The sequence below is a fragment of the Pipistrellus kuhlii genome, unplaced genomic scaffold (genome assembly GCF_014108245.1).
Source record: "Pipistrellus kuhlii isolate mPipKuh1 unplaced genomic scaffold, mPipKuh1.p scaffold_m20_p_48, whole genome shotgun sequence".
Taxonomy (NCBI): Eukaryota; Metazoa; Chordata; class Mammalia; order Chiroptera; family Vespertilionidae; genus Pipistrellus; species Pipistrellus kuhlii.
This window is the reverse complement of record NW_023425549.1, coordinates 1,630,570-1,651,947: the sequence shown is the minus strand read 5'-3', so window position 1 is coordinate 1,651,947 and position 21,378 is coordinate 1,630,570. Positions and strand designations below refer to the sequence as shown.

Here is a 21,378-nt window from a genome sequence, read left to right as displayed (position 1 = left end):
TCACTCCTATACCACCAGCCTGTCCCAGGTATTTCGGGACTTGGCAGGCCTGAGTTTGAATCCTCTGCCTCTACTACTTGATTAAATTTCTTTGTCTGTCTAAGCCTCTGTTTCTTTCTCTGTAAACTGGAGGTAATAATAGTACTATTAAAGTGTGGGTATTTTGTTGTTGTTGTTGTTTTAAATATATTTTATTGTTTTTTACAGAGAGGAAGGCAGAGGGATAGAGAGTCAGAAACATCAATGAGAGAGAAACATCAATCAGCTGCCTCCTGCACACCTCCTACTGGGGATGTGCCCGCAACCAAGGTACGTGCCCTTGACCGGAATCGAACCTGGGACCCTTGAGTCCGCAGGCCGACGCTCTAACCACTGAGCAAAACCGGTTAGGGCTATTAAAGTGCTGTTTATGAAGATTAAGCAGAACGATAGACACATGGCATCTTCAGCCCGGCGCCCAGCGAATGAGGGACAGCATCAGGTAATGGCTGAGCTCAAGCCAGGCGGCACCCCGGTAGCTCTCTGCAGTGGTCTGAGAGGCAACCAACGACCAATCCCCACTCTCTCCCAGTTCTCTCCTAGGAAGCCCTGCTTCAGTTACAGAAGGACCCATTTAGAAATGAGGAAACTGAGGCCCACACAAGGGTAGGGTGTTACCACCCCCCTCGGTGTGCGTGTGTGCGCCTGTCGGTGTCTGCAGGGCGGCAGGCACTCAGGAGGAGGCTGGGGGCCCAGGAGACCTGCTGCTCAGGGGCCGGTTCCCAGAGCCGCCTCACTGGGCTGCGGCTTCCTGTTTGCCTCCGGCAAACCCCAGGGGACCCCCCATCTGTCAGGCCCCCACTTCCCTTTGGCGGCTGGCAGGGGGAAGAGTGGGCATTGGGGAATGAAGAGGGCCTTTTTGTTGTTGTTTTTTTATGGGGTTTTTTTGTGGGGTTTTTGCCTTTCATTCAACAGAATCTCTCTGATCCTGCCATTAGCATCCCAGCTGCCTCCGGAGCAAAGTCTTCGAGAGCCAACAGTGCTCTGCCTAGAACCGCGCAGCGGCTTCTCATCCACTTAAAAACACTTGGGCCGAAACCGGTTTGGCTCAGCGGTAGAGCATCGGTCTGCGCACTGAAAGGTCCAGGTTCGATTCCGGTCAAGGGCATGTACATTGGTTGTGGGCACATCCCCGGTAGGGGGTGTGCAAGAGGCAGCTGGTCGATGTTTCTCTCTCATCGACGTTTCTAGCTATCTCTCTCCCTTCCTCTCTGTAAAAAATCAATAAAATATATATTTTTTAAAAAATTAAAAAAACAAAACAAAAAAAACCACTCGGGCTGAAACCGGTTTGGCTCAGTGGTAGAGAATCGGTCTGCAGACTGAAAGGTCCCAGGTTCATTTCCGGTCAAGGGCATGTACCTTGGTTGCGGGCACATCCCCGGTAGGGGGTGTGCAGGAGGCAGCTGGTCGATGTTTCTCTCTCGACATTTCTAGCTCTCTATCTCTCTCCCTTCCTCTCTGTAAAATATCAATAAAATATATATATTTAAAAAAATAAAATAAAATATATTAAAAAACAAACAAACTCGGAATCATGTCCCCAAAGGACTGAGTGAGGCTGTCCCACCTCCACTTCCACCCCACTCCCCCCGCCCCCACTTCCACTCCCCCCACCTCCAACCTCTGCCCCTCTGAACAGCTCCTTCCCATCATTCAGTCTCAGTTCAAGTGTGGCTTTCTGAGAGGCTTTCCCTGACCCTGTTTGTCTCCTTCCCAGCACTTACCCAGCCCAAAGTCTGCTGTTAGTGTCCTCAGGCGCCTCCTGCCCAGCATCCCCTCTTCCACAACAGGGATCTCACTGTCTTTTCACTGACTGCTAGGTGTTGGTAAGCTTCGTTGTATAAGGAAAGGAAGTTAGGGAGAAAGACAGAAAACCTCCTTTTCTCTTCCTGCCGTGCATGGTTACCAACGAGTCATCTTCTAGCCTAGTTATTTCTAGAACCAACTTTCTCCCTTTTTGGACTTTTCCCTTCCCAACTAGAACCATTTCAATGGCCTTTTGTGTGTTGCGGGGGGGGGGCGAGGGGGGGTTGGGGGGGAGAGTCCTCTGTCTTCTACCTCTTTTGCTTCCCACCTATGCCCCAGAGAGCTTCCTTGGTCTTAATCATGTGCTTCCCCTGCTCAATGGACTTCAGTGAGCCCAAGGGCCTCAGGATAAGCCCAGCCTGAGAGCTGACTGGAGCTTTGTTACAGTCATCATTTCACCCCCTCCCCGAGAAACTGTGCCACACACACAGGGAGTCCTGAGGACAGGAAGCTGCTAGGGAAGTGAGCTATTGGGGATTTATAAGCCAGGATTGGCCTGGCCAGGTTTGCACTTTCTAACAACTCCCCCTGACTGCGGTGCGGAGGGGAATTGGAGGGAGACTGGAGAGGCCCGTCAGGGGAGTGCTCATCCATTGATTCCCGGATGTTTATTCCTCAGGCACTGCGCTAGGTGCTGGGGAAAGAGCGGGGACAAGAAATACAAGGTTCCTGACCTCCTGGAGCTTTGATTCGAGTTTTGGGGCCACAGAAGGGCAGAGGGGGGCAGGTAATAAACAAGTTAACCGATAGGTCATTTCAGTGGTGAGAAGTCTCTAATGCAATCCGATGGTGGCCAGGTGATCGGGGTTGGCTATTTTGGAAGGAGTAGTCAAGTCAGGGAAGGCCTCGATGAGGTGACTTTTGAGCTGAGACCTTGCAGTTTAAAGCTTGGTGTTGCAGTAAGTCATGTTCAGTTTTGTTAGAAACTGCCATACTGAGCGACTATACCATTATACATTCCCATCAGGAATTCCATTTCACATGGTATTCTCACTCTCCTATTTTAGCCAGCCCGGGAGGAGTGTAGTGATATCTATATGTGGTTTAGTTTGGTTTCCCTAATGGCTAATAATGTTGAATGTGCAAATATGCCATCTGTGACATCAGTGAAACATCCATTCCCGTCCTTTGCCCATTTTCAAACTGGACTGAACTAGACTTTAAGCAGGGATGACATGATGTGTTTCACAGGTGGCTCCAGCTGCTTTGAGAATAACTCAGGAGCCTAAAGGCCACACGGGGAGGAGTTAGGAGTTATTGGGGAAGTTTAGGGGAGAGATGATTGCACTAGGGCTGGGTTTCACACCTGGAGATGAAGACAAAGGAACAAGTCCTCCAACTCAGTCCTTTGGAGGAAGTTTACAGGACTTCCGGGCCCCTGGCACGTGCTCTACAGGAACGGGTTGAGAGAAGGGGAATCAAAGCTCTGAACTAAGTTTGAGTTTCTTGTTACTGTCCAAGGGGGGATGTCTCAGATAAGAGCTTGACCGGCAACGGCAGAGGGAGGAGGATGGATTTGAGAGGCACTGGACCTGGACGGGAGAGGTATCAGCAGGAAGCGGCGAGTGGTTGAACATCAAAGTGGGGTGGGGACCGTCAGCGCCAGACTTAAAACCACTGGCGACGCGGGGACTCAGGCGCCCAGAAAAGTGGAGCCGACCCGGCCCTGCCCCGAGGGACGCCCCCCGAGGGCGGAGGGGCAGGAGGCCTGGCCGCAATCGCTGGAACGTGAGCCAGGCCCCGCGGAAGGCGGCAGGGGCCCCGCCAGGAGCCGGCTCCGGGCTCCGGGCTCGGGAGGCCGCGACAGCTCGCCCACCCGGGGCTGAGGCCGGCGGGCACCTCCGAGGAGGCGGCCTTTGAGCAGAGCAGGGCCACACGGAGGCACTAGGAAGCCTTTGGGGAAAAGAACTTGGGGTTTTGGAGAGCTGGTGCCCTCCAAGAGCGCTCCCCAGGAAGGAAGGCGGAGAGGGGCGGGGCGCGGGACCGCGGCCGGGCGTCCACACGGGTCTCCTCGGCCTCTAGCAGGGCTGATCCGGAAACAGCCGAGCGGATCCGGAAACAGCCGAGAGGACCCGGAAGCGGTGAGCTCGGTCACCTGGGAGTGCGGGATCCCGCCGTTTGCGCGAAGGCAATGGCGGCAGCTGCGCCGGCGGCCGCGGGCGAGGATGGCGGGCGGCGGCGGCGGCCGGGGCCCGGTACGTGAGGACGAGTCGGTGCATGGAGGGGCGGCAAAGCCGGAGGCGGGCCCAGCTCAGCAGCCGGCGGGGAGGAGGGGGGTTGGTGGTGGTGGGGGAACTGGAGAAAGGGGCGGGGTCTGTAAACACCGGCGGGTGGGCGTGGCCTGGGATTCCAGGGTGGGACTCGCTGAGAGGTGGGCCCCGTGAGGAGGTGTGGGCGGGGCCAGGTGGGCAAGGGGCGGGACGTCGGAAGGGCGGGGTCATGTCAGAGGAAGCGGATTGGGTGAACCGTGGGAAGAGGCGGGACTATACAGTACCAGTCGAATTAGGTGAGAAGAAGGCGGGGCCAGGTGAGCGTGGCGGGTCCGGGGAAGGGGCGGGGGCCGCGGTTGCTGGACTTTGGGGTTTGGTGGCCCGGGTTATTGGGGGCTCTGGAGTGATGGGAAGAGAGGCTGGTTCTTGTTCCCCACAGTGCTTGATCCCCAGCCCCAGGAGGGCGCGAAGGCCGAGGCCGAGTCAGGGGAACTCTGCCGACTTCGAGCTGAGCTGGCAGGCGCCCTGGCAGAAATGGAGACCATGAAGGCCGTGGCCGAGGTGAGCGAGAGCACGAAGGCCGAGGCCGTGGCTGCGGTGAAGCGGCAGTGCCAGGAGGAGGTTGCTTCCCTGCAGGCCATCCTGAAAGGTGAGTCAGGGTCTCTTCGCAGACTCTCCATCGGCGCCATAGAGGGGAGTGCGTCCCTCTCTGGGGTGGGCGGTAAGTTAGGGCGGCCTAGCCCAGGGCAGGCCTATGGGCCCATAGGGAGGGGCACCCTTGTCTAACTGGCACAGTGGCATACCTGTGCTGGCAGCAGCTGGCAGACCAGCTAAGTGTGGCTCTGAGCTCTACCTGTTTCCTTGTCACTTCTTGGCCCTCACTGATCAGCCCTGAAGATGAGCAACTTCTCAATTCCCTGAACCTCCTTCATTTGAGCCTCTGGGCTCCGGACTCAGCGTTGGGCCCTGTCTCTTGGTGTCTAACCCTCTGGTTTCCTCCCTGCCCCACGCACCCTTCCATCATCCGCACCTGCCCCTGCCACACACATGTGCATTGACTTCCCTGTATGTACTTGGGGTGCAACACCATCCATTGCCCCAGATCCCGGAGCTTCTGTTTTCGTTTCCCCCTTCTCCTCTAGTCAGAGGCCAGGCTCTGGAATAGCTTCCAGTCCTGTCCCCCCTCTGTTCCCCCAGCCACTGCTGCAGTGAAGCTCTGGACTTCTCACGGATCTCCTCTATAACCTGGCCTTGACATTGGCTTCCAGAGTACACTTTCCTTTTTTAACTGTATTTTTATTGATTATATTGATTTCAGGGAGGAAGGGAGAGAAAGATAGAAGCATCAGTGATGAGAGAGAATCATTGAGTGGCTGCCTCCTGCACACCTCCCACTGGGATGGAGCCCACAACCCGGTCCTGTGCCCTGACTGGAAATCAAACCGTGACCTCCTGCTTCATAGGTCGATGCTCAGCCACTGAGCCACTCCGGTTTTGTTTTTAAAGAAATATATTTTATTGTGTTTTTTTACAGAGAGGAAGGGAGAGGGATAGAGTTAGAAACATCGATGAGAGAAACATCGTTCAGCTGCCTCCTGCACACCTCCTGCTGGGGATGTGTATCAAACCTGGGACCCTTCAGTCTGAAGGCCGGTGCTCTGTCCACTGAGCCACATGGTCAGGCCAGAGTACACTTTCTGAAATTCCCACCACACCGTGCCCCTTGCTCTTCTAACAGTGGCTCCACCTCCAGGCTTCTGGGGCTGTATTTCCCACATCTCAGGCGTCCACATGCTACCTCTGACGTGGTTGTCTCCTGTATGACTTGCCCTGTTATCTGCTTACTATTTGTTCTTTAGGTCCAATTTTTTTTTTTTAATATATACTTTATTGATTTTTTACAGAGAGGAAGGGAGAGAGATAGAGAGCTAGAAACATCAATGAGAGAGAAACATCAACCAGCTGCCTCTTGCACACCCCCTACTGGGGATGTGCCCGCAGCCAATGTACATGCCCTTGACCGGAATTGAACTTGGGACCTTTCAGTCCGACGCTCTACCACTGAGCCAAACCAGTTTCGGCCACTTTTTTTTTTTTTTTAATACGGTATATTTTATTGATTTTTTTTTACAGAGAGGAAGAGAGAGGGATAGAGAGTTAGAAACATCGATGAGCAAGAATCATTGATCGGCTGCCTCTTGCACACCCCCTACTGGGGATGTGCCCGCAACCAAGGTACATGCCCTTGACCGGAATCGAAATCGAGACCTTTCAGTCTGCAGGCCGACGCTCCATCCACTGAGCCAAACCGGTCCCGGCTAAGATTCTTTTTTAAAATATTTTTTTAATTGATTTCAGAGAGGTAGGGAGAGGGAGAAAGAGATAGAAACATCAATGATGAAGAGAATCATTGATCAGCTGCCTCCTGCACACCCCCTACTGGGGATTGAGCCCACAACCTGAATATGTGCCCTTGACCGGGATTGAACCCAGAACCCTTCAATCCACAAGCTGACGCTTTATCCACTGAGCCATTGATTTCTACAGAGAGTGGAAGGGATTGGGAGAGACAGATTGATTTCTACAGAGAGTGGAAGGGATTGGGAGAGACAGAGAGGGAGAGAAACATTAATGTGAGAGAGACACATTGATTAGTTGCTTCCTGTATGTACCTCAACCAGGGCTGGGGATCGAACCTGCAACTGAGATACATGCCCTTGACCGGAATTGAACCTGGGACTCTTCAGTCCACAGGCTGATGCTCTATCCACTGAGCAAAACATGCTAGGGTTTACATACATTTATTTTATCTTATTTTTTATTTATTTTTAAAATATATTTTATTGATATTTTACAGAGAGGAAGGGGGAGGGATAGAGAGTTAGAAACATCGATGAGAGAGAGACATCAATTAGCTGCCTCCTGCACACCTCCTACTGGGAATGTGCCCGCAACCAAGGTACATGCCCTTGACCGGAATCGAACCTGGGACCTTTCAGTCCGCAGGCCAACGTTCTATCCACTGAGCCAAACCAGTTTCAGCTACATACATTTATTTTCAAGGAAACTTTCAGTCCCTATAAGAAAAACTATCCTAAATCATCATCATAAAGACAATGATAATAATAATGCAAGCATTTATTGAACATACCATAACAACAATGTTTATATAGTGGCTGACACATATGTGCCAGGTTCTGAGCTAAGTGCTTTATGAGTATTTAACCTTTATAGCAATTTCTGTGAAGTAAGAACTATTATCTATCTCCATTTTACAGAGGAAGCACTGAGGCCCAGGGGGTTAGGTAACTTGCCCAAGGTTATGCAGCTAGAAAACTACAGATCTGAACCCAGGTGGTCTGGCAGCAAAAACTTTTTTTTTTTAAGAGGATATATTATAAATTTATTCTTATGTTTATGATTTTAGTGAGAGGAAGGGAGAGGGAGAGAGAGATAGAAACCAATGATGAGAGAGAATCATCATCAATGATGAGTTGAACTGTGACCTCCTGGTTCATGGGTTGATACTCAACCACTGAGCAACATTGGCCAGGCTCAGGTTATATTACAAATTTTTGTAAGCAATAACTTAGTTCACACCCTGCAGTAAGAAGTACATTAATAAAAATAAGTAAATAGCCGAAACCGGTTTGGCTGAGTGGTAGAGCGTCGGTCTGCAGACAAAGGTCCCAGGTTCGATTCCGGTCAGGGGCATGTACGTTGGTTGCGGGCACATCCCCGGTAGGGGGTGTGCAAGAGGCAGCTGGTCAATGTTTCTCTCCCATCGATGTTTCTAGCTCTCTATTCCTCTCCCTTCCTCTCGGTGAAAAATCAATAAAGTATATATTTTTAAAAATAAGTAAATAAAAGTACATTAGCTCTTATTGGTTTGGCTCAGTAGATAGAGTGTTGGCCTGTGGACTGAAGGGTTCCAGGTTTGATTCCGGTCAAGGGGCATGTATGTTGGTTGCATATTTTAAAAAGTACATTAGCTGAAACCGGTTTGGCTCAGGGGATAGAGCGTTGGCCTGTGGACTGAAAGGTCCCAGGTTCGATTCCGGTCAAGGGCATGTACCTTGGTTGCAGGCACATTCCCTGAGGGGGGTTGGGGGTGCAGGAGGCAGCTGATAGATGTTTCTCTCTCATCGATGTTTCTAACTCCCTATCCCTCTCTCTTCCTCTCTGAAAAATATATTTAAAATATATATACGTTATGTTAGATATTGATTTTTGTTGATGTATGTTTTTCCGTGTCTGTATATGCTGTTACTGGTCTATATGTGGACCAGGTGTCATATCCTCAGCATTATGTGTAACACCCAGCAGAGTCATCTTCGATCCTTTAGCCACCCAGTGGGGTCATTAGTGTCCCCATGCGCAGCCGAGGACACGGATGCAGAGTGGCTAACACGGTCAGGGCCGTCTCTCCAGAGGCCCGCTGTCGGTGTAGTCACCGTGGTAAACTGCCTCGCCCAGTGCAGTAGTGTTGGGGAGCCCCCTGCTCACCCACAGGGGGGCCCACACACTGAGCCTTCCCCTCTGCCTTCCTGCCCTGCAGACTCCATCAGCAGCTACGAGGCCCAGATCGCGTCTCTGAAGCAGGAGCGGCAGCAGCAGCAGCAGGACTGCGAGGAGAGGGAGCGGGAGCTGGGCCGCCTGAAGCAGCTGCTGGCCCGCGCGCACCCCCTGGACTCCTTGGAGAAGCAGATGGAGAAGGTTGGGTTTGGGAGAGCCTCCCCCTGAGCCCACGGGTGGCCGTGGGACAGAGGGGTGCTGGCGTGCCACTCCCAGATCCTGGGGAGCAGGGCACCCAGGCATCGTTCTGGGTGTCGCAGATGCTGGTTCCACACGTAGCAGCGTCTTGGCTGCCGCTGGCTCGTGGCTTTACCGGGTTCACTTACCTCCAACATGCAGGACCGTCGTGTAGGGGGACAGGGAGCTGACCCTTAGGATGCCTCTCCAGCACTGGGCACTCTGATAACTGCGTGACAGATGCAGGCTCCCTAGTCTTTCCCCTGAAAACGTCCGTTGATCCATTTAACAGATGAGGAAGATGAGGCTTCGAGAAGGCGAATAATTCTCCCCAGGTTTTGCACACAGAAAGGAGATTTGGGACTTAAACATCTAAGCCACCTGGTTCTAAAGTTTGTGTTCTGAAAATAGCCTATCACTTCCTTTATTGTTGTTTTCGTTATTGCTAATAGTAGGAAGCACATGTTACCGAATTCTTCATCTTTCAAAGCAGGTTCACAGCGTTACCTCACTTGATCCTCACAGCAGCCCTGTGAGGTAGGTACTTAGCTCATTTTATGCATGAGGAGACCGAGGCTCAGGGAGATGAGTCCGTCGCCCGGTTAGACAGACAGAGGTCAAAGCAGGAGCCCACGGACGGAGGGCGGCTCACCCGGCCCTTCCCAGCGAGGCTGCGGCTTGCATGCGGGCGCTCCCCCAGGAGTGTTCCCCAGGGTGGGGAGGGAGAGGCCTCTGCGGACAGAGAGCCTGGGGCGGGGAGGGCTGCACGTGGCCGCGGTCAGTCCACAGCCTGGGACCCAGAGTGTTTTGTTTGGGCCCCACGGGCTTACCCGGCCTGTTGTCATGGTTCACATGAAATTGGAGGGTTAGACCGAGCTTGTTTTGTTGTTGTGTGTTTTGGGTTTTTTTTTTGTTTTTGTTTTTTAGAGAGAGAGACATCAGTGAGACAGAGAAACATCCATCGGTTGCCTTCCACACACACCCTGACTGGAGATCAGGTCCGCAGCCCGGGTATGTGCCCCGGTTAGGATGGAACCTAAGACCCTTTGGTCCATGGGCCGATGCCATCACCACTGACTCGCACACCCGCCAGGCAGCAGGGCCGTCCTCGCAGACCTAGCACTCGTGGGGGATGGAATGGCGGTGACGTGGCTAGAGCTGGCTGTCCTAGGACACAGGGGCCGGGTTCACACTCCTGGAGCGGCTGTGCTCAGCAGGAACCCAACTTGAAAAGAGACCAAAAAGGAATAGCCAGCGATAGGGTGGTGATTGGAGGGCAGGCTAGGTAGAATGAGGTTTGGACACCCAGGTCAGCAGTGGCTTAAATGAGATAGATGTTTATTTTCTCAAGGTCTGAGGTAGACGTTTCCCGGACTGAAACGGCAGCTCAGCTCTTAGGGAAGCTGCAGAGCTGTTCTCCACAGCGACTGAGATCTTATTCGCTGGTGCATGCCATCAGTTTGGCTCACATAAACTCTTACAAGGGTGTTTTTTTAAAATATATTTTATTGATTTTTTACAGAGAGAAAGGGAGAGAGATAGAGAGTTAGAAACATCGATGAGAGAGAATCATCAATCAGCTGCCTCTTGCACACCCCCTACTGGGGATGTGCCCGCAACCAATGTACATGTCTTTGACCGGAATCGAACCTGGAACCTTTCAGTCCGCAGGCCAACGCTCTATCCACTGAGCCAAACCAGTTTCGGCTCTTACAAGAATTTTTTAAAAAGTCACTAGGAACTTGGGCTCCTTCTGTGTTGCTATGTAGCCATAGGTCGCTTACTGCCTCATGTCCAAGATGAGTGCCAGCCCTGTCCGCATGCTAGCCAGCGAGGAGGAAGATGTGTGTGTGTGTGTGTGGGGGGGGGGGGGGGATGCACACTCTTCCTTTAAGGAGTTGCCCTGAAGTAGCACATGGCACTGCCTCCCCCTCCTCAGCGGAAGCTTAGTCACGTGCCATGCTTAGTTACAGGGGAGCTGAGAAACATGGATGTATTCTAGAATGTAGGCTGTGTGCCCAAGTTACACGCTAGTTTCTGTGATAAAAGGAAACCTGGTGAGCAGGTGGGGAGACAGTCGTGACTGTGGCCCTTTACCTACCACGTGCCCTGGGGCGGGTCTGAGCCCAGCCCCTCTGTGAGCTCGGACGGGGGTGGACAGGACTTTCCTGGGGAGGGCTGGAGGGGCTGATGTACTCGGGAAGGAAGCTCTGAGCAGACCTGAGGGGCCTGCAGTTGGGAGGGTGACTGTCGCTGCCCAACCCCGCCCCTTCTTCAGGCCCACGAGGACTCGGAGAAGCTGCGAGAGATTGTGCTGCCCATGGAGCAGGAGATAGAGGAGCTGAAGGCGAAGCTGCTGAGGGCGGAGGAGCTGATCCAGGAGATCCAGGTGAGGGGAGGCCGGGGGCACTGAGGGGAGAGGGGCGTGGCTGGACCCTGTCCCGCAGCCTCTTCCCTGACCCCCTTCCCCAGGGACGTCCCCGGCACCCCCCTTCCCTGCATGGCTCCGCGGAGTTGCTGCCTCTCTCCCGGGACCTGTCTCCCCCGCTGGAGCCTCTCGAGGAGCTGAGCGGAGATGGGGGTGCAGCTGCCGAGGCCTTCGCCCACAACTGTGACGACAGCGCCTCCATCTCCTCCTTCTCCCTCGGCGGGCCCGGCAGCAGCGCCTCCCTGCCCCGCGGCCGCCAGGGCCTGAGCCCCGAGCAGGAAGAGACGGCCTCCCTGGTGTCCACGGGCACCTTGGTCCCTGAGGGCATCTACCTGCCCCCTCCTGGTTACCAGCTCGTCCCAGACACCCAGTGGGAGCAGCTGCAGATGGAGGTGAGTGGATGGTAGGGTGCCTGTCTGCCCGCGTGCGTCCGCCTCTCCTTGCACCAGTACTTACTGAGCTCCTGCCGGGCCCAGGCTGAGCCAGAGCTGGGGATCCACAGTGAAGAGAACACCCCCCCTCCGGGTGCTTCCACCAAGTGAGGGCGCCAGGCCACACATGCACATGGACACGTGAGGAGGTCAGAGGCCCCGGTGAGGCCCCGGGCAGAGGAACAGTCATGCAGGGCTGCAGCCTAACCTAGATGGTGACAGGCACTCCTGGTGATAGGGGCCAGAAGGGCTGCAAGTTCAAAAGCCCTGAGGATGGCTAGACTGTGGTGTGTCTGAGGCACAGGAAGGCCACCGAGAGGGAGGAGAGAGAGGAGATCAGAAAGGAAGACAGGCCCAGGTCAGCCTCGGGGCACGGAGCGTTTCAGACAAGGAGCAGTGGGAGGCCTCTGAGGGGTTTGAACCACGGAGAGGCCTGCTCTGCTTTAGGCTCAACAGACCACGTGGGCCTCAGTGTAGGACTGGGCTGTCGTGGAGGAGGGCGACTGGAGAGGTGGGCTGGCCAGTTGGAGGTGCTTGACATATTTTGTTGGTTTGTCTGTTTTGTGTGTGTGTGTGTGTCTGTGTGTGTATTGATTTCAGAGAGGAAGGGAGAGGGAGAGATAGAAACATCAATGATGAGAGAGAATCATTGATCGGCTGCCTCCTGCATGAGCCCTCCTGGGGACTGAGCCCACACCCAGCATGTGCCCTTGACAGGAAGTGAACCTGGGACCCTTCAGTCCGCAGGCCAACGCTCTATCCACTGAGCCAAGCTAGGGCCTTGGCATAGTTTAGAAGAAGGTTGTGCCTGGAACCAGGAGATGGCAGCAGAGATAAGGAGAAGTGGATGTGGAATCTACTCTGGAGGCTGATTGGCAGTGCCTGCTGGTGGGTTGGACTTGGGGAGTGGAAAAAAAGAGAAGAGTCAGCATCAATTCCTGGGCTTTGGGCTTGAGCAACTGTGAGGACAATGGCACCACCTACTGAGATGCCAAAAAAAGGGGGGGGGGGGGCGGGGCTGACTGGTTTGGCTCAGTGGATAGAGCATCAGCCTGTGGACTGAAAGGTCCCAGGTTCGATTCCGGTCAAGGGCATGTACCTTGGTTGCGGGCACATCCCCAGTAGGGTGTGTGCAGGAGGCAGCTGATTGATGTTTCTTTCACATCGATGTTTCTAACTCTCTATCCCTCTCCCTTCCTCTCTCTAAAAAAAATCAATAAAATATATTTTTAAAAAGGGGGGAGGGTGAGGCATAAGGGGCATGGTGAGGGGAGGCCTGGAGGTGGAGACTGAGGCCGGCCTGTGGCAGGGGCGGCAGCTGCAGAAGGACCTGGAGAGCGTCAGCCGTGAGCGGGATGAGCTGCAGGAGGGCCTGAGGCGAAGCAATGAGGACTGTGCCAAGCAGGTGGGTCCAGCCTCTGCTCCAGCCCAGCAGGGCCTCCGGCCGCGTGCCTCCTTTTGGGCCCCTGCCTCACCCTTGCCCCTGCCACCCGCAGATGCAGGTGCTCCTGGCGCAGGTCCAGAACTCGGAGCAGCTGCTGCAGGCCCTGCAGGGGACCGTGAGCCAGGCTCAGGAGCGCGTTCAGCTGCAGATGGTGAGGGCCTGGGGGCTGGGGCCGGGGCTGGGGCAGGAGGGCGGGAGCGTGATGGGAATTGGTTGAGGGGGGCACATGGAAGGTGGAGGCACCTGTCCTGCGCGGACTGCACCTGGAGTTGGTGCCAAGTGGGTGGAAGGTTTCCAGGGCACCTGGCACCGTGGCGGGAGCAGGGGCTTGTGTTCAGGGAGAGCCCGGGCACTCCTGCTGCTGGACCTGGAGCCGATGCCACTGGCTGGAGCCTCAGCCTTGCCGCCGTGACACGGAGGCAGAGGCCCAGCTTAGAGTCCTGAGGAGTGAAAGCAGGGATCGCGAGGCCAGATGCTTCCCGGAGCAGACGAGAGCTGCAGGCGATGGGATTGGGCCAGGCTCGAGGCGGGAAGGAGCAGCCTGAGAGCCGAGAGATGGTGCGCGGGAGGCCGCTCCCTGAACTCTGCCACGTGGGAATTCGAGCTCAGTGCTGTCAGCTCCTCTGCTTGTCGAGAGAAGCCAGAAACCTAGATATTTCTGTGTCATCTACCAATTTTTATTTTTTATTATTTTTTAAAAATATATTTTATTGATTTTTTACAGAGAGGCAGAGAGAGGGATAGAGTTAGAAACATCAATGAGAGAATCATTGATCAGCTGCCTCTTGCGCACCCCCTACTGGGGATGTGCCCGCAACCAAGGTACATGCCCTTGACTGGAATCGAACACGGGACCCTTCTGTCCGCAGGCCAACACTCTATCCACTGAGCCAAACCTGTTTCAGCCGTCTACCAATTTTTAGACTTAGCAACTAATTTAAAGTAAAAAAACAGCCACCAACATGGACCAAGTAAAGCAGCCGGCATGGTTGGTGGCTGCCACTGTGTGAGCCCAAGTCCCTGAGGGTGAAGGAAGAGGGGCCTGAGGGACACTTGTCCCCTCACCGCGCGCACTGACTCTCCTCCCCAGGCAGAGCTGGCTGCCTCCCACAAGAGCCTGAGCCACGAGGTGAAGCGGCTGACGGAGGAGAACCAGGGGCTCAGGGCCGAGCAGCCGCTGGCTTCAGCCCCCGGGGCCCTGGAGCAGGAGGGCCAGGAGGAGACACTGCCCAGCTCGGTCCCGGTAAGGGGGTGCAGGCATGGAGCCTGGGTTCGCCCTGGTGGCACTTCCTCCCTGTTCGACTCGGGGACAGACGCAGGCAGCTGTGTCCTCACTGCGGCACCTTGGCCGACTCATTTGACTTTCCTACGGCTGTTTCCCCACTGAAAACGGGACCAGGCCCCCTCGCCAGCATCAGCGTGAAGAGAAAGTGAGCTCACAGGATGCTTGATGTGAAAGAAGCAGTAATTTGGTTTATTTTAATTTTATTTTTATTTTTTAATTTGGTTTATTTTTAAGGGACACGAGGGCCACAAAGTTGAATTCATCATAATCTTTGGTTCATAACAAGCTGTCATCATCGGTCTGTGCATGGTCTTTGTTGATATTATTAATTTGTTAAAAACATGAAGGTCGCCCTGGCCGGGTGGATCAGTGGCTTGAAGCATCGTCCCATTCACCAGAAGGGATTGTGAGGTTTTTGGTTTGTTTTGTGTGTGTGTGTGTATGTGTGTGTGTGTTTGGCTTTAAGGTTGTGGGTTTGATTCCTGGTCAGGACACATACCCAGGTGGTGGGTTCCATCCCCGATCAAGATGCATAAGGGAGGCAACAAGTTAATGTTTCTCCTTCACATCAGTGCTGCTCTCTAAAAATCAGTGAGACGTCTTCGAGTGAGGATTTTAACAGAGTGACGGTCACCGGGAGGCCTTGCCCATCCTGTGTCTCTCACGTGGACCCTTCCACCTTCCCGAACCGGACCACCCCCTGCTCCGTTTCGGTGCTGTTTTTGTTCTGCACGTGCCTCCCTGCGCAGCGGAGTGCGGACCAGTCGTTAGGAAAGGGTATCCTGCTCAGGGTCATCCGGACCTCGGCCCCATTCCGCCCGGGCCTCCGCCGGGCGTGCGCTTGTGCGGAGTGCTCACTGCTGGGTCCTGTGCTGTCTGCTCGCCCCCTTTTGACCGGTTCCTCCCTCCCCCCCTCCCCTCCCCACACTCCCTGTGTGGCCGGTGACCTGCTGCCACACCAGCAGGCGCTTTGCCCTTCCAGGAGCTGAAGCAGCTGGTGCTCCGCATGGGGCAGGAGGCCAGGGCCCACCAGCGGGCCCGGGAGCACGAGGCCGAGCGCCTTCGCATTGAGATCGTGACGCTGCGGGAGGCGCTGGAGGAGGAGACGGCGGCGAGGGCCAGCCTGGAGGGGCAGCTGAGGGTGCAGCGGGAGGAGACAGGTGAGCGGAGAGGAGCTCCCCCACTCCTGCTCTCGGGGGGGCGAGGGGTTGGGTGCCAGGAGGGTAGAGAGAGGGTGCGGGAACAAGCCCTGACCTCCCTCTTTCCTTCCTACAGAGGTGTTGGAGGGTGAGTGTGGCTGAGCAGCGGGGCTGGGGCTGGGGGAGGAGGACAGCGTGGGCCTGACGCTCGTCCCTGGCTCCCCAGCCTCCCTGTGCAGCCTCAGGACAGAGATGGAGCGGATCCATCGGGAGCAGAGCGAGGTGAGGCCGGGCAAGGCCGGGCAGGGCAATGGGCAGGGCGATGGGCAGGGCGGGGAGACCCTAACCAGCCCCTCTGCCCTCTGTCCGCCTCAGGAAGCCTCGGGGCAGCCTCCAGGGCCAGGCCCCACGGAAGAGGTCAGTCAGGGCTGGTGGAGAGGGACCCTCCGGCGGGCCACCCTCCTGCCTGGCCCAGGTTGCAGCCTCGTCCTGTCCCCTAGGCTCAGCTCACAGCCCTCTCGGAACAGAGGGCGAAGGTGCTGCGGCTGCAGGCCGAGCTGGAGACGAGCGAGCAGGTGCAGAGGGACTTCGTGCGCCTGTCCCAGGCCCTGCAGGTATGGCAGGGCCCCTCACCCCCAGCTGCCGGACTCCGGTGACGTGTCCCAGGTCATACAAGGACAGTCCCCACTTAGGAGTCCTCTTCCCTCTGGCTGGCGCGGCTCTTTCCTCCGAGCTCCTGCTCCAGACCTTAAAGCTGTGTGTCCGTCTTGGTCGTGGGCAGCCCAGGGCCATTTGCCACCTGCCCTGCCCGCTTCCTCGGGCTGCCCTCCGGCACCCCTTTCTCCCTCGAACCCGGTGTCACTGCGGGATGGGGGAGGCGGGCTACACTTGCCCACGAGGCCTTTGCTTCCCTCCCCGGGCCCGCAGGTGCGCCTGGAGCAGATCCGCCAGGCGGAGAGCCTGGAGCAGGTGCGCAGCCTCCTGGACGAGGCGCCGCTCAGGGACGTTGGGGACATCAAGGACAGCTGAGGCCAGCCCGCCTCGGGAGACTGCCTTCTCCACTGCAGAGCCGGGGGCCTCGGCTCTGGGGCTCTCGGGACAGGGTCTTTCCCTCTCTCAGCCCGGGGTTGGGGACAGGGCCACACCGCCCTCCAGGCCTCCTCCCGGGAGCACTGGGCCTTCTGCTCCCCAGGAGGACCCTGGGTGAGGGTCCCAGCTCCCTCCTGAACCAAAGGTGCAGGCTCAGCCCTGCGGCTCTCTGGCTGCTATGCTGCCTCCTGGGTCCCGCCCTGGTGCCCCTGTTCCCCACCCAGACTGCCGCTCCCCCGCCCTGCCCCGGGCCCAGCCACGCCGTGGTGGCGTGGAGCCTTCCTCCACATGTGCGTCCTGGACAGACGGCTGCTTTCTGGACTGCATGACACTAAGATGCTTGTCCCCAGGGGCTCGACCAGGCCCACGATGTGCATGGAGGCAAGGCCAGACTTTTCTGTCATTTATTTTCAATAAATAAGCAGCTCAGCTCAGTCGGTCGCCTTGTCCCTGTAAGCCCCACGTGGCGGGGAAGGGAGTTTTTACAGGGAGGGAGGGAGGAGGGCGGCTGGGTGGGGAGGTGAAGGGAAGGGGACATTGTGCTTATAAACAAGAATGTCGGGGTTGGGGGGGGTCTGTGCCACAGCTCTGGCTAACGGTGTCACTATCAGAATGGGGAAGAAGGGGCAGAGGACTGGTTACTTCCTTCTTTCATCTTCTGGATCTGGAGGGAGAAAAGGAAGGAGTGAAGCAGGTGGCGGAGAGGAAGAGTCCCTCCCAGGCTCCAGGCTCCCACCCCCTGCAGACTCACCTGGAGGGTCGCTCAACAACCCCCATACCCACCTGTGCCCCCAGATCCCACTCCCAACCACTGCAGCCCCAGCGGCAGACAGCGCAGCGCCCAGCCAGCGCAACGCAGCGCAGCGCAGCCCAGCAGTGTGCCCATAGCGGGCAGTGCGTGCCCGCAGTGAGGGCAGTGGGAGCCCGCAGTGAGGGCAGCGCCAGCCGGCAGGGCAGTGAGGGCAGTGTGTGCCCGCAGTGAGGGCAGTGTGTGCCCGCAGTGAGGGCAGCGCCAGCCGGCAGTGAGGGCAGTGCGTGCCCGCAGTGAGTGCAGCGCCAGCCCGCAGTGAGGGCAGTGCGTGCCCGCAGTGAGGGCAGCGCCAGCCGGCAGTGAGGGCAGTGCGTGCCCGCAGTGAGGGCAGCACCAGCCGGCAGTGAGGGCAGCGCCAGCCGGCAGTGAGGGCAGCGCCAGCCGGCAGTGAGGGCAGTGCGTGCCCGCAGTGAGGGCAGCGCCAGCCGGCAGTGAGGGCAGCGCCAGCCGGCAGTGAGGGCAGCGCCAGCCCGCAGTGAGGGCAGCGCCAGCCGGCAGTGAGGGCAGCGCCAGCCGGCAGTGAGGGCAGTGCGTGCCCGCAGTGAGGGCAGTGCGTGCCCGCAGTGAGGGCAGCGCCAGCCCGCAGTGAGGGCAGCGCCAGCCCGCAGTGAGGGCAGTGCGTGCCCGCAGTGAGGGCAGTGCGTGCCCGCAGTGAGGGCAGTGCGTGCCCGCAGTGAGGGCAGTGCGTGCCCGCAGTGAGGGCAGTGTGTGCCCGCAGTGAGGGCAGTGCGTGCCCGCAGTGAGGGCAGCGGGAGCCCGCAGTGAGGGCAGTGCGTGCCCGCAGTGAGGGCAGTGCGTGCCCGCAGTGAGGGCAGCGCCAGCCGGCAGTGAGGGCAGCGCCAGCCGGCAGTGAGGGCAGTGCGTGCCCGCAGTGAGGGCAGTGCGTGCCCGCAGTGAGGGCAGCGGGAGCCCGCAGTGAGGGCAGTGCGTGCCCGCAGTGAGGGCAGTGCGTGCCCGCAGTGAGGGCAGCGCCAGCCGGCAGTGAGGGCAGCGCCAGCCGGCAGTGAGGGCAGCGCCAGCCCACAGTGAGGGCAGTGCGTGCCGGCAGTGAGGGCAGCGGGAGCCTGCAGTGAGGGCAGTGCGTGCCCGCAGTGAGGGCAGCGCCAGCCCGCAGTGAGGGCACAGCCTCCCTGCTTGGAAGCGCGGCAGTGGCAGTGTGCGAGCGCAGTGACCTCGGAGGCCAGCGAGGGGGAGAGGGTCAGGTGGGCACAGCAGCTGGGGGCAAGGACAAGAAGGGGGCGATACCTGTGACACGGTTCAAAGAGATGGAGGAGGGGGGACGGTTATCCTATGGCCAGAGAGGACAGAGAGAGCGTTATTGGGGGGGGTGGGTGGCGGGCCTGGAGGGCTGAGGAAGGGGCACCAAGGAGAAGGTGTCTGCACCGGGCACGGAGGGAGGGGGCGGGAGGGAGGACCGGGTGCGCCTCCCTGTGGACAGCGGTCCTGCCGGGACCAGGACAGCCCGCCTGAAAAGGAAGGGGGGGCGGGCGCCTTCGCAGCGCGGGGAGGGCTGTGCTCAGGGCCCGGGCTGACCGCGGGGGGCAGGCCGCTTACCCTCCAGATAGTTCCGAGCAACGAACTTGAGGAGTTCGTCGAGCCCGATGACGGGCAATGAGATCTTGAGTACCATAAGCCACTGGGTCACGTCCAAGGCCCGGAGCTTGAAGATCATCTGAGGGGGGTCGGAGGCATGAGGACAAGTGCCCCTGAGCACCAGCACCGCCCGCCTCCCTCCCAGGCTCCACGGGGACGGGCGGCCAGCGGGGGCCTCACCGGCAGGGGGTCCACGTAGAGAATGAGGAAGTGGAGGGACATGGAGAGGCAGATGGAGCCCAGCAGCCAGATGTTCACCCAGGGCGGCATCCGTATCAGGGACTGGTTCTCCGAGAGGCTGCAGCGGAGGCGGAGGCGGGGCAGAGGCAGGGGAGACGCAGAGGGGTGAGGCGAGAGGAGGGGTGAGGCGAGAGGAGGGGTGGGGGGAAGGGCGGGGTGGGCGGGTCCTACCTGTTGAGAGCATTACACATCTCGATGGTGACCAGCACAGACAAGGCCATGGTCATGGGCTCGGGGGCCTCAAAGATCTCACACTCCACACCCTCAAAGTCAGGATTGTCCTCGGTGCACTGCATGAAGTGAGTCTGCAGGGGAGGGAAGGAACTGGGGTCCTGCGGAGGCCTGGGGGAGGGCCCCCCCCTTCCGCTTCCCCTCCACCTCCGTCCTCCCTCTCAGCCTCCCTACCAGCTGGCTGTAGGTGACGTGGGGCCCGTCGTCCGCGTACAGGAACCACCAGGCGGCCGCTCCCACGGTGGCCGCACCCACGTAGCCTGCGGAGGAGAAGATGGGGCCGGGGGTCAGGCTGGGCGATGGAGGCATCGGGAAGACCGATGGCTGTGACCGGCTGGCGGAGGAAGAGTCGCTGCATCGGAGGGGCTGGGGTCCTGGAGACGGGTCCGTTTGGAGGGTTGGAAAGGATTGTGGGGGTCTCATCCTACTCACCCCCAATTGCCATGTAGCGGAAGAAGAGCCAGCCACTGATGAGGGGCTCCTTGGGGCTGCGGGGGGGCCGGTCCATGATGTCCAGGTCCGGCGGGTTGAAGCCCAGGGCGGTGGCCGGGAGCCCGTCCGTCACCAGGTTCACCCACAGCAGCTGCACAGGGATCAGGGCCTCGGGCAGCCCCAGGGCGGCTGTCAGGAAGATGCTGCCAGAAGCAGGTGGTCATGCCCGGCTGCTCCCAGAGGCGCCCCCCCACCCCCCGGGGCCTGGGCCCCGCCGCTCACCAGACCACCTCGCCCACGTTGGAGGAGATGAGGTAGCGGATGAACTGCTTCATGTTGTTGTAGATGGCCCGGCCCTCCTCCACGGCGGCCACGATGGTGGAGAAGTTGTCGTCGGCCAGCACCATCTCCGAGGCGGTCTTGGCCACGGCGGTGCCGGAGCCCATGGCGATGCCGATCTCGGCCTTCTTCAGAGCAGGGGCGTCGTTGACCCCGTCGCCTGTCTGCGGGGAGAGAGGAGGTGGGACCCGGGCCCTCCCACCCGCCTCCTGCATGTGGCCAGGCCTCACTCGGCTCCTCCCCGCCAGGCTCCTGGCTCCTGCCAGACTCCGCGGCCCCCGGCAGGCCTGCTGTCTCCTCACCATAGCAGTGATCTCATCGTAAGACTGCAGATACTCCACGATCTTCGACTTGTGGGCCGGCTCCACGCGGGCGAAGCAGCAGGCGCGCCGGCAGGCCTCCCGCTGCTCGTTCAGGGGCAGGTCGTCGAACTCCCGGCCGGTGTAGGCTCGGTCTGTCACCTCCTCGTTCTCCCCGAAGATGCCAATCCGTCGGCAGATGGCAATGGCTGTGCCCTTGTTGTCCCCGGTAATCATGATGACCCGGATTCCGGCGTCCCGGCACAGCTGGATAGAGCCTGTGACCTCCTTTCGGGGAGGGTCCAACATGCCTACCACGCCAACAAACGTCAGGTCCGTCTGGGGAGAGAGCCACAGGGCTGGTGAGGGGCTGGAAAATGAGCCGGGAGAGGACAGCGAGACAGCCGGGAGCCGGGGAGGGAGGTCCGGATGGGGGAGCTGCCTGGGCCCCGTGTCTACCCCTCAGGGGGGCAGGAAGCCTTCCTTGTTCACACGTCTGCCTGCAGGCGTGGCAGTGCCAACCCCATTGTCAGTGGCAGACCCTGTCTTTCTCTGAAGAACTGAGTGGGGTGAGGTGGTGGTTTCTGCTTTCTGAAGGGCCATTCGCTTGGCCTACAACTTGGAGCCAATCTGTGTGAACGGCCATGCCAGAGTCCCCTCCTTAAAGGGAAGGGAGTGGACTTTGGAGCTATTCTGAGAGCCAGTCCGCTCGAAAAAAGGAGCCTGTGCCAGAGCGCAGGCCATGTGCTCACGTCAAGAAAGCCGCGATGGAAAGGGCCGCTGCCCGACTGTGCGCTGGCTTCTGCT

At 58.2% G+C, this 21,378-nt stretch overlaps 2 protein-coding genes across 8 annotated transcripts in view; one reads left to right on the top strand and one right to left on the bottom strand.

Moving 5' to 3' along the window:
* The first annotated feature begins 3,881 nt into the window (after positions 1-3,881).
* RABEP2 (rabaptin, RAB GTPase binding effector protein 2) lies at positions 3,882-17,060 on the top strand. 6 transcript variants are annotated; one of them, XM_045572462.1, is made up of 14 exons: positions 3,882-4,043; positions 4,498-4,707; positions 8,617-8,774; positions 11,089-11,199; positions 11,283-11,630; positions 12,979-13,074; positions 13,166-13,264; positions 14,204-14,356; positions 15,381-15,558; positions 15,674-15,685; positions 15,764-15,833; positions 15,910-15,954; positions 16,038-16,151; positions 16,465-17,060. In XM_045572462.1, the coding sequence occupies exons 1-14, from the start codon at positions 3,980-3,982 to the stop codon at positions 16,742-16,744; spliced, it is 1,938 nt and encodes a 645-aa protein (XP_045428418.1). In that variant the 5' UTR covers positions 3,882-3,979; the 3' UTR covers positions 16,745-17,060. The 6 variants fall into 6 exon arrangements, with proteins under 6 accessions (XP_045428418.1, XP_045428420.1, XP_036268806.1 ...); XM_045572464.1 differs by having other exon boundaries at positions 15,764-15,819; positions 15,913-15,954; positions 16,465-16,697; XM_036412913.2 differs by having other exon boundaries at positions 15,764-15,828; positions 16,465-16,697.
* The window catches only part of ATP2A1 (ATPase sarcoplasmic/endoplasmic reticulum Ca2+ transporting 1), a 17,020-nt gene continuing 12,656 nt past the window's right edge, over positions 17,015-21,378 (bottom strand). Inside the window, exons 15-23 of one of the 2 annotated variants that reach the window (XM_036412896.2) lie at positions 20,575-20,910; positions 20,216-20,436; positions 19,934-20,136; positions 19,676-19,761; positions 19,442-19,575; positions 19,211-19,328; positions 18,992-19,109; positions 18,683-18,725; positions 17,015-17,290 (exon numbers count right to left, since the gene is read on the bottom strand). In XM_036412896.2, the coding sequence (XP_036268789.1) occupies positions 18,721-18,725; positions 18,992-19,109; positions 19,211-19,328; positions 19,442-19,575; positions 19,676-19,761; positions 19,934-20,136; positions 20,216-20,436; positions 20,575-20,910 (1,221 nt within the window). In that variant the 3' untranslated portion in view covers positions 17,015-17,290; positions 18,683-18,720. The remainder of the gene's footprint in view (positions 17,291-18,682; positions 18,726-18,991; positions 19,110-19,210; positions 19,329-19,441; positions 19,576-19,675; positions 19,762-19,933; positions 20,137-20,215; positions 20,437-20,574; positions 20,911-21,378) is intronic. The other variant, XM_036412895.2, reaches the window with a different exon arrangement.

Bases quoted from the DNA above. Each gene is read 5' to 3' on its own strand.
- RABEP2 (XM_045572462.1), top strand. From the start codon at position 3,980: ATGGCGGCAGCTGCGCCGGCGGCCGCGGGCGAGGATGGCGGGCGGCGG. The intron at 15,955-16,037 runs GTCAGTCAGGGC...CCTGTCCCCTAG, and splicing joins GGCCAGGCCCCACGGAAGAG to GCTCAGCTCACAGCCCTCTC. The intron at 16,152-16,464 runs GTATGGCAGGGC...CCGGGCCCGCAG, and splicing joins GCCTGTCCCAGGCCCTGCAG to GTGCGCCTGGAGCAGATCCG.